This window comes from Pantherophis guttatus, chromosome 3 (genome assembly GCF_059756535.1).
Source record: "Pantherophis guttatus breed Tessera chromosome 3, ASM5975653v1, whole genome shotgun sequence".
Classification (NCBI taxonomy): domain Eukaryota; kingdom Metazoa; phylum Chordata; class Lepidosauria; order Squamata; family Colubridae; genus Pantherophis; species Pantherophis guttatus.
This window is the reverse complement of record NC_142065.1, coordinates 119,579,147-119,590,103: the sequence shown is the minus strand read 5'-3', so window position 1 is coordinate 119,590,103 and position 10,957 is coordinate 119,579,147. Positions and strand designations below refer to the sequence as shown.

General features: G+C 39.5%; 1 protein-coding gene across 1 annotated transcript; it reads right to left on the bottom strand.

Moving 5' to 3' along the window:
- Positions 1-289: 289 nt before the first annotated feature.
- Positions 290-10,919, bottom strand: NDUFA2 (NADH:ubiquinone oxidoreductase subunit A2). Its single transcript, XM_034411652.3, has 3 exons — positions 10,693-10,919; positions 9,419-9,525; positions 290-479 (listed from the first exon to the last, which is right to left on the bottom strand). The coding sequence occupies exons 1-3, from the start codon at positions 10,797-10,799 to the stop codon at positions 388-390; spliced, it is 306 nt and encodes a 101-aa protein (XP_034267543.1). The 5' UTR covers positions 10,800-10,919; the 3' UTR covers positions 290-387.
- Between the last annotated feature and the right edge of the window lie 38 nt (positions 10,920-10,957).

Below are 10,957 nucleotides of genomic sequence, written 5' to 3'. Positions count from 1 at the left end.
TTTGGGAGAGTCAATTGGACAGCAATTTAATAAATTCAAAAGTTGCTGATTTGCATTTTAAACTCCCCTTCTTTCCGTGATGTGATCCAAACTGGAGCGAATGTTATTCACCATGTGTTTCCCAATGCATACACACACACATGAAGGGAAGTGTAAAATCAGAAGAATGAACACAAATTCTTATGGACACTGCTGTTAAATGTGTGGGAAAGAATTCTAGAAGCCTTGTTCTAAATGTTTTCACTACATTGCTTAGATTGCCCTGGTACATATGTTGATCAAAACAGGACACATTGTATATTACTTTATTTGTAGATCACAATTAATTACATGAAAATTACAAACAAAACTATATATTGTTTTAGAATCAAGAATACAGGATTATCTTCATATTTTGCTATTAACAGCATTCTCCAAGGCTTTGGCAACTTGGTCCACATTTAGGTTATTCAGTGCCATGCTCTTTTCTAGACCAAAGGCTGTAAAAAAGCAAATTTGTTTTTAAAAAAACATAGACTTCAAAGATAATTTTAAGGTTTCAAAACACAGTTGTGTTTTTAATCTATAAGTCTTTTTACAAGTGAATTGCTTACCTAAAAGATTTGCTAATCCAATTAAAAGAAAAGCCTATGAGGATAAAATATATATATATACAATACTGTTTTTCTAAAACGTTTTCAGCTGCCACTGAATGGTACAAAAAAAAAAAAAAAAAAAAAGGCTGCGCCAAAGGATACACTGATGAAGATATTTTTTTTTGTGATGTGCCAGCAGCACTTTCTATAATACAGGTAGTCCTTGAACTACAACCATAATAGAGTCTGCCTATTATGGTCACAAAGATAGAATTATAGAATAACAGAGATGGAAGGGACTCTATACCATTCCAGAGAAATAGTTGTCCAATCTCTTACTGAAAACCTCCAGTGATGAAGCACCTACAAACTCTGGAGGCAAGCCGTTCAACTGGTTATTTGTTCTCATTTCTCCTTAATTCTAGGTTGGATCTCTCTTTAATAATCTTCCATCCTTCACTTGTCCTGCCCTTGGGTGCTTTGGAGAATAGTTCAGCCCCTCTTCTCTGTGACAGTCCCTTAAGTATTGGAAGACTGCTATCATGTCATCACCAATCCTCTTCACCAGACTAAATATATCTAGTTCCCACAACCATTCATCATACAGTTTAGTCCCAGATCACTAATCCTTGTCATTGTTCTCACTCTTTCTAGCCTCAAAATCTTTTTTGTATTGGGGTGACCAGAATGGGACATAATATTCCAAGTGTGTCTTATTAATGCATTATAAAGTGGTACTATCACTTTGCATTATCTTGATACCATTCCTCTATTGATACAGCCTAAGACATTGAGGAGAGGTTTGCAATCTCCTGATAACCAGCTGATAGGGGCAGAAAACTTCCAAAGGAGTCACCATTTCCACAAGTAATTGTCTAGGTACTGAAATTGACAGCTGCGTCTTCCAGGAGGCATCGGGAGTAGTGGCCTAAGCACTGTGAGGTCCCAGCAGTACGGGATGGGGGAAAGAGGTGGGGGGTGTTGCAGCATCCTTGTGATCAGGGTGCTGCAGCTGCTGTAGATTTGAAACAGTGCTATATGTAGCTTTTGGGGGGGATCATAACTTCAAATGGAGGTTAAGTGAGCTGTGTATCTCAAGGAGTACCTGTGATCTGCATACAACTCATTTTCATAGGGTTGCATTTATATATACTCTATTGCAGGGGTGTCAAACTCAAGGCCCGGGCCCGGATCTGGCCTGTGGGATGTTTACATCTGGCCCGTGGGGCTGCTCTGGAAAAAGCGAAGGACCGGCCCACAGTGCCTCTGCCAGCAAAAACCATTTTCGCAGGCAGAGGGTTGCAGGAGGCCGTCACAGCCGAAAATGAAACTTGCAAGTGCTGCAGACGGCCCTCCTAAGCTCCATTTTTGCTGGCAGAGGGTTGCAGGAAGCCGTCGTAGCCGAAAACAGCTTGGGAGCCCGTTTTCGCTGGCAGAATGCTCAGGCCGCCACAGGCACCCCCGACACGAGTGGCTATGCCCCCCTGGGCTCCCCAAGGTCAAACTCTGGTGCAGCCCTCAATGAAATAGAGTTTGACACCTGTGCTCCATTGCCTATCTTCTTGGTGCATACAATACCCAGAACATCAACCAATATCTGGCATATCATGCTATGCCACCAAAACTCAAAATGCACACAGTACATGTGGCATGAGTGCAACCTTTAGGATTTTTAGCTGGCTTGTTAAGCATGTTATATGAATACAGCCAAAGCTGAAATTCACATATGTTCCTAGTCATTTTGCTTCATCAATTGTTCAATTTTAAAATAATGGTGTATTAGAAGATAAGTAAAAATTGTGTAAAAAAAAAACTAACAGTAGCATCTGTTTTTGTCTATGATTCTAACATAGAATCCTTTCTGCCAGTTATTCTATACAATATTGGTTCCTGCCAAATTCTTTCCCTCTGTTGCAAGAATGTAGAATTCAACTTAGGTTTGTCAATAGTATTATGTAATAGAATTAACACAAAACTCTCTATTGAATCTCTAACTTCTGTTTGTAATACTGTATACAGGGCCGGATTTAGATGAAAAGAGGCCCTAGGCTATTCCACTTATGAGGCCCTTTCACCAGTGGTGGGATTCAATTTTTTTAACAACAGGTTCTGTGGGCGTGGCTTAGTTGGGGGTGTGGCTTGGCAATCATGTGACTGGGTGGGCGTGGCTAGCTGGTCACGTGACTGTGTAGGCGTAGGTAGCTCGTCATGTGACCGGGTGGGCGTGGCTATGTGCATAGGGACTACTCAGAGGGCTGAAAAAAGTCATTTCTGACTGGGCCTCGCACTTTTGACCGGTCCTCACACTTATGACCATCCTCACATTTATGCTCGTGCAGCTTTCTTAACAACCATGTCACTCATTTCACAACTGCTTCTCTTCACCATGGTGACAAGATAGGGCAAAAACGTAAAATGTGAGGACAGTCGTAAGTTCGAGGACTGGTCAAAAGTGCGAGGACCAGTCAAAAATAACTTTTTCAGCCCTCTGAGTAGTCCATATGCACAAAAGGACTACCCAGAGGGCTGAAAAAAGTGATTTCTGACAGGTCCTCGCACTTTTGACCGGTCTTCGCACTTATGACTGGTCATCATTTATGCCCATTGTAGCATTCTTAACAACCATGTCACTCATTTCACAACTGCTTCTCTTCACCATGGTGACAAGATAGGGCAAAAACGTAAAATGTGAGGACAGTCGTAAGTTCGAGGACTGGTCAAAAGTGCGAGGACCAGTCAAAAATAACTTTTTCAGCCCTCTGAGTAGTCCATATGCATAAAAGGATACAGCAATAGAGAGGGATGAAGGAAGGGAAGGGAAATTAGAGTAGGAGGGAGGGTAAGAGAGGGAGGAAGAGAGGAGGAGAAGGAGAAAGGAAGAGGAAGTAGGGAGGAGAAGAAGAGGGGGAGGAAGAGAAAGTAAGAAGGAAAGAAAAGAGAGAGGTGGTAGGTTTGAGGAGAAAGATTGCTGTACAATAAAAAAAATGAAAGGGAAGAAAGCCAACCCCAAACAAATATAAAGATATTAAGATAAAGAATGAATTGTTAAACTTTAAAGAATAAAAGAGAACAAATATGAATAAATAACAATAATTAGAAACACACATACAAACATACAATGTATTTTCTTTGAACAGAGTATTTGGCCGGTTCACAAATTTAAACAGTGTTTAGTTATTTCAATTAAATTTACAATTTCTATATTTCCTTTTTGCCATATTTATTCCTCATCTATTTTTGTAAAAAACCAATATTACCCTTCATCCTCATCTCTAATCTTAATCAAATTCAATTTTTCCCTTCTATTCTATATTATACCCCTTCCCATTGTCATCTATTTTTATATCCATCCTCACATTGGTTAATTATGTAATATTAGTTGTTTAATATAAATTCAACATTTTAATATAAATCAATTAGTTATATAACTACCTTTTTTGTATATTAATATGAACATGAATATTCCAATTATTTCCATGCAATCCAATTTCTTACAAATCAATTAATTATATTTATCAATAATAATAAACCAAATAATTTCCCCCATATATTCCTCCAAACCACAATTTAATCATTTCTGCTTTCAGAAATATACAATTAATAATATCTCAGTTATTACAATTCCCTAGTTAAATAGAGCTTTTTTTCTTTTGTGTTTTAAAATCCTGAACTCTCCTCTTTTTCCCTAAATTTCCCATTGTTTGCACCTACCTTTTTTGGTGAGGAAAAAGAAAAGAATTCTGCCTGCCTAATTTTCCAACCTTGCAGCAACAGCAAAGCAGTTTCAGTTTCGTTTCTCAGCATAGCTGGGGAAAAAAATCAGCACTCTTTGCAAGGAAGCAGAAGAGCCCTGAGCAAAACAGCTGAGACAAATCAGCTGAAAGCCGGGAGGCCAATTAGCCTATGCTGAAGCTCCGTGGGCCAATAAAATTACAAAAAAAACATCGAACCCTTTGTTAAATTGCTGGCTCCCCCGCCCCTCGCCCACCACTATTTATTGGCAATAAATAGTGGTGCGGAGGGGCGGGGCAAGCCAGCAATTTAACAAAGGGTTCAGCTGCACCAGTGGCTCTAGGGCGGCCCTTTGAAGCCCCGTGGCAAGAATTTGAAGGTTTTTTTTCCTCTAGCCATCAGCTGGGACTCCGGAGGCAGCAATAGATTGAGAGTGGGCAGGGTAAGCGAACGGCCGGCGATCCAACAGAGCAGAGAGTGAGGGTGAGTGAAGGCGTGGAAGCTGCTTTCTCCATCCTGCTGTCTTGTGTCCGGAGCCGGTGGGCAACCACGTGGCAGCCCACGTGGATCCCAGGCAGCGGAACTCAGGCTAGGGAAGGGGTGGGCAATTGTGGCTCTTTTACAACCTGTGGCCTTCAACTCCCAGAATTCCTGAGACAGCCAAGCTGTCTCAGGAATTCTGGAAGTTGAAGGCCACAGGTTGCAAAAGAGCCACAATTGCCTACCCCTGGCTACGGTAGGCTGGTGCCGCGCGGGTGGGAGCCGAGGGGTGGGCGAGCCAGCAATTTAACAAAGGGTTCGGCCGAACCCCCAGAATCCCACCACTGTGTAGGCCCTTCTTGATCTTGAGGCCCTAGGCTGAAGCCTAGTTAGCCTATAGGAAAATCCGGCCCTGACTGTATATTTCTTTTAATAGATTAAGCCAACATGTGCATATATTCTGTTGATATCAACTATATGTGAAAATGGGACTTCCGGTTTGCTAGCCTTCGGCGACGACGTTGCCTTTTTAAGGACCGCCAGCCCCGCCGCCTGTAGAGCCGCTTCGCGATCAAGAAGCGGCTCGAAAACTTCAAAATCCTGAGGATTGTTGGAGGAGAGATAGCAGGGCACAGGTCGAGCCCCTGTAACCCCCCAGGGAACTGTTTCTGGGGAGGAAACAGGCGCGGCTCCCTCCCAACCTGCTGAGACTCCGGGCGGCGTGGGACGATTCTGCTTCTGCAGAACAAGCCGGCTGCAGTAAACATTTAAAGCGAAAGGAACCAACTTTAACAAGCAGCGGATATACACTTGAACCCTGAAACTTGGAATCGCAAGTATTAGCGCTTTGTTGACTTTTCAATTTAAGAAAAAATGCGAATGAGTGAAAGTGACTTGAAAAAATATGGCGCTCAGCATTAGAGTTAACGAGCCAGCAAGTGTGGATTGGTGAAGTCATCTTGCTTTGTTACAAAGTTACAAAGTTGCTACAAAGTTGCTTCGCTTGTAACAAGAGAATAACAGAGAAATTTCTCCTTTTTCAATACTGGACTTTGCTTTACTTTAGTTTTTATTCGAATAAATCTGGGGGACTTTTTTAGAAGTCTTTGTGGAGGTGGGAGAGGAAGAAGAACTTCCTTTTTTAGTAAAACTAGCTTACGTGGCAGGATGGCCTCAAAGAAGCAGGAAGCGAAGGCAACAGGGGGTGGATCTCCCACACATAAAACACAGCCTCCCCCTGAACAACAGACACAGACTCAGAAAAAAGATTTTGATGTGGGAGATTTAAAAGAATTTATTTCTAAAATTCTGGATGATAAATTTCAAAAATCTCAACAGGAGATAGATGATAAACTTTAAAAGTCACACCAGGAATTTATGCAGGAAATTAATGAAGTTAAAGATATGGTGAAACAGAATCAAAATAAGGTGACCAAAAAAATATCAGAAGTGGCGTCTGGCCTGGCAGAATTTATTATTAAAGTTGATTCTAAAGTTGAAGAATTTAAATCAGAAGTTAATGTTAAGATGAAAGACAATGATTATAAAATTGCTGATGTTGACAAAGGAAAAAACAAAGTATACGGACTATTGATAGTATTGATATTGGAGGGAAAGAAATTTTTCAACAAAAATTAATTAAAGAAGCTTTTGTGGACTATTATACCAAACTATATGCCAAAGAGGAGGACTTATAGAATGGACTTATAGAAAAATATTTAAACGATAAAAGAGTTACAAAAATTACTGATCAACAAAAGGAAAGAATGAATTATCCTATAACAGAGGAGGAGATAATAGTAGCAATTAAACAGTTAAAAACAGCCAAAGCTCCTGGCACGGATGGTTTGACTGCAGTGTATTACAAAACTTTGCAAGCTGAAATGGTGGAACAACTCAGAGATTTATTTTGCAATATTCAACAAGGGGGTAAAATACCCCCATCATGGACAACAGCTTACATATCTTTGATACCAAAAGAACAAATCGGTCCTAAAAAACCAGAGAACTATAGACCAATATCTCTTTTGAATACAGATTATAAAATCTATGCGAAAGTATTAGCCAACAGATTTGAGCCAGTAATCCAAAAGGTGATTCATGATGATCAAGCGGGATTTATTGAGGGCAGACACATGAAGGACAATGTAAGGCAAGTAATAGATATATTGGAATATCTTGAGAAGAATAAACAGATTCCTGCAGTGCTGGTCTTTTTGGATGCAGAGAAGGCCTTTGATAGAGTGGATTGGAATTTTCTACTAAAGACTTTAAAAAAGATGGATTTTGGGGATCAATTTATACAGGCGATTTCAGCAATTTACCAAGAGCAAAAGGCACAGATTATTATTAATGGAAGTTTGACAACAGAGTTCAAAATTGAAAAAGGAACAAGACAGGGATGTCCGTTGTCCCCACTTTTATTTATTTTAACACTAGAAGTCTTGCTAAATACAATACGGGATTCTAATATCTTGAAAGGTATAATGATTAGGCAAGAGGATTACAGAATAAAGGCATTTGCAGACGATCTGGTTGTTACCCTATCACAACCAATGGAATCAATAATCCTGATGAAGGACATTATACAAGACTATGGTAAAGTTTCAGGTTTTAGATTGAATCCAAAAAAGACTAAAATGATAGCTAAAAACATGACACAAGATCGCAAACATGAGCTTGAAAGGAGGGCAGGTTTTGAGACTGTACCTAAGGTAAAATATCTAGGAGTTCAGGTTGCAGAATCAAACATGAAATTGTTTCAAAATAACTATGAGGTGTTGTGGCGAGAGGTGCAGAAAGATATGGAGACTTGGAAAAAACTGCAGCTGTCTCTACTTGGAAGAATAGCAGCAGTTAAGATGAACATTTTGCCAAGATTTCTTTTTTTGTTTCAAATGATTCCGGTGCTCAAAAGTGATAAACAATTGAAAGTCTGGCAAACTGGAGTGAATAAGTTTGTCTGGAACGAGAAAAAGCCGAGAGTGAAATTGAAAATTATGCAAGATGTTCCAGAAAGAAGAGGTCTTAAACTTCCAAACCTACAGTTATATTATGATGCAGCAGCTTTAACTTTAACAAGTGATTGGTTTGGAAGGAAAAAGACTGGAATATTGAATGCAGAAAGTTTTGATCTTGAATTTGGATGGCATGCTTACTTAAAGTATTTAAAAGTCATATACTTAGAGACTCTTTGATGAGAGTTTGGAAGAAGCACCGATTCAAATGGGATTATAAAATACCGCTATGGCTGGATCTTGGTCATATTTTGTGGAATACAAATATAATGTCACTCGGGGGGTTTTTATACAAAGAGGTTCTTTTTACAGATGCGGGCAGATGGCAGCTGAAGACATTGCAGACACTGTTGGATGAAGGGATTAATTTAACTTGGTTACAATATAATCAATTACAATTGAGATGGAAAGAGGACCAAAAAACTGGTATTATGTTGCATGAGGAAGAATTGGTTAGACATATAAAAGAGAAAGGTCCAATGCATATCAAAAGGCTTTATAATGTTTTGTTAGAAAGGGATTCAGAAACTGAATTAGTTAAAGATTGTATGATTAAGTGGGCACAAAATTTTGAAGAACCAGTGATGTTGGAAACATGGGAAAAAATTTGGGTTCAGAATGTTAAATTTACACAGTCGCAGAACCTGAGGGAAAATTTCTATAAAATGTTTTATAGATGGCATTTAGATCCCAAAAAGTTGTCATGTATGTACCCTAATGTTCAGCCAAAATGTTGGAGATGTGAATGTTTGGATGCTACGTATTATGTTTGGTGGACCTGTAGGAAAGTTAAGGCTTTTTGGATAAAAATTTGGTGGGTCATGCAGAATGTTTTGAAGAAAAAAATTCAATTCTCTCCACAATTGTTTTTATTGGGTATAGTTAAGGGTTTTACATCGGGTGAAACAAAACTGATATTGTATATGATAACAGCAGCAAGATTGTTGATAGGTAAATATTGGAAAAATGAAGCTTTGCCCACTATTGAGGAATGGACTTTGAAGATGGCCAGTTTTGCAGAGATGGCGAAGATTTCAGCATATTTAAAAGATTGTTCACAAGAGACTTATGAATGGGAATGGAAAAGGTGGATAGAATATGTTCAGAACAAATATCAAACTAGAAAGTATCAAATAGCTTTTATTTGAAAATAATGTATTAGAAATATTTTAATGGAACGAGGGTAAAAAGAAAAATTATAAAGGGGAGGGAGGGGTTCAAGTTTTTACACAAGTTTTATATTAAGGGGGTTTTTTTTCTCTTTTTTTTTCTCTTTCTTTACCAGATATGAGTATAATATAGGGAAGTCTGGGGGGAGGGGAGGGTTAGGGAGGGTTAGGGAGGTTGGGAAGTTTGGGGTGGGTGGGGGGGGAAAAAGGGGTGAAAATGTAATTGTAAAACTTTTGCAATAAAAAAAAACTATATGTGAAAATGGTTTTGGCTTAGAAACAACTGCATATCTGCAGAAAACCTTCTGATTTTTCTTTTTAACAATATATTTCAAGTAAAATGTTTTAGAGATAAATAACAAACCCTAGTGAACAAACAATTGAACAAAATGTTTCTATTGTTCTTGTAAAAGAATATTTTACAGAAAAGCCCTTTCTAACTCACCATATCTAGCCCAAAGCATAGGATGAACATTGGAGCACTCTCTGATCAAGATGGGGAAGTTTGGGTTTGCCTTCTTCAATGTGACATAGTGCTGTTCAATGAAATCTCTGCAAAGAATTCAACAAATAGAATAGAATACAATCAGTTCAAGTATTTTATTCCATTCAATTACCAAAATTCCAAAAAGATGTGTATTGATTCTATCTGACTCAGTTTTGATTCACTTTTAAGGTTCAATATTTTAATACTTTAAAGTTTTATATTGCTGTTTTTATGATATTGTAAGCTGCCCAGAGTCTCTCCATAGTGAGATGCTTAATAAATAAATTTAACAAATAAATATTAATCACAGAATATGCTACACTTTACTTCAAAGTAATGTTTCAAAATTTACATATATTTATTTGATTTACAGCTCACCTTCTGTACAGGAACACACCCTTCTATCTTTCCCCACAACAGAACTCTTGAGATAGGTTGTACTGAGAGAGAGCACAACAACTGATCCAAAGTCAGTTTACTTTGTACCTGAACACTACACACATACAGAAGCCAAATCATATTTTTGTCTAGCACAGTGTGTGAATCCAGCTCATATATTTTAATTCACTGTATCATGCAAACGGATATTAGAATAGCTGGAAAAAAAAACATGGTTTTTCTGTAATGGGTGGAGGAACATTAGATCACTCTGAAATTCTTCAGACTTAGAAATATGTTTAGGAAACACCCCCCTCCCAGTAAAAAAGAAGGCTGACTGTCCTTAACATGATTCACCCTTAAATCCATCTTTTAAAAATCTTTCTTTTATTGTCTGTAAGGAAATCAAGATTTTTTTAAAATCTCTTCTGCCTTGAAACATAAGTAAGGATTAGGATTACCCCCCCCACCCCGGGCTACCTCCTACAAGGCTTAATAGCAGCCCAGGTGGCACCTCGCGATTTTCTCCCTGCCAGTCTATCCACTCAGGAACTCCTAAGGAAGCAGCCACGCCAGGACCCACTTCTCAAAGGAACTTTTGTTTCCTTGATACCTTGTATACCAGGTATCTCCAGTGCTTCTAGTCATTTACTCTGGGACGGCTACTTCGTGCAGCCAAACAGACTGAAGCGTACTAAAAGTCTATAATGCACACAACGCCAAGCTCGGCAATACTACCGGTGTTCACCATATCGGTGATGCGCAAAGCCAAGCAGCGAAGGGATAAGCGGGACAGCTTCCATGCCCCCCTCCACAAAGGGGTCGGATAAGATCCCTGCTCGCCTCTCACCTACCGGACTCCCTGACTAGCCGCCGAGTGCTGGCAAAGGTGGATCCGAATTTCCTTGAGATTCTGGGCAAGGCTGCCCCCAACAGCTCGGACGATTGCGGCGGCCGCCATGGTGACCGCCAGCCCTAAAGGTCCCGCGGGCAGTGGGCGTTGCTGTAGCCAATCCGGTGCTAAGCAGAAGACCGACGCTTAAAGACGCGGTCAGGATAAGAAGCGCGCGAGATATTATGGGTAATGAACGCATAGTTCTTTGCTGCCGCTTATAAACC

Excerpts from the sequence above, each read along its gene's own strand:
- NDUFA2 (XM_034411652.3), bottom strand. The coding sequence starts at position 10,799 with ATGGCGGCCGCCGCAATCGTCCGAGCTGTTGGGGGCAGCCTTGCCCAG. Across the intron at positions 9,526-10,692 it reads GCGGCTAGTCAGGGAGTCCG|AGATTTCATTGAACAGCACT; the intron begins GTAGGTGAGAGG and ends AATTCTTTGCAG. Across the intron at positions 480-9,418 it reads TATGCTTTGGGCTAGATATG|CCTTTGGTCTAGAAAAGAGC; the intron begins GTGAGTTAGAAA and ends GCTTTTTTACAG.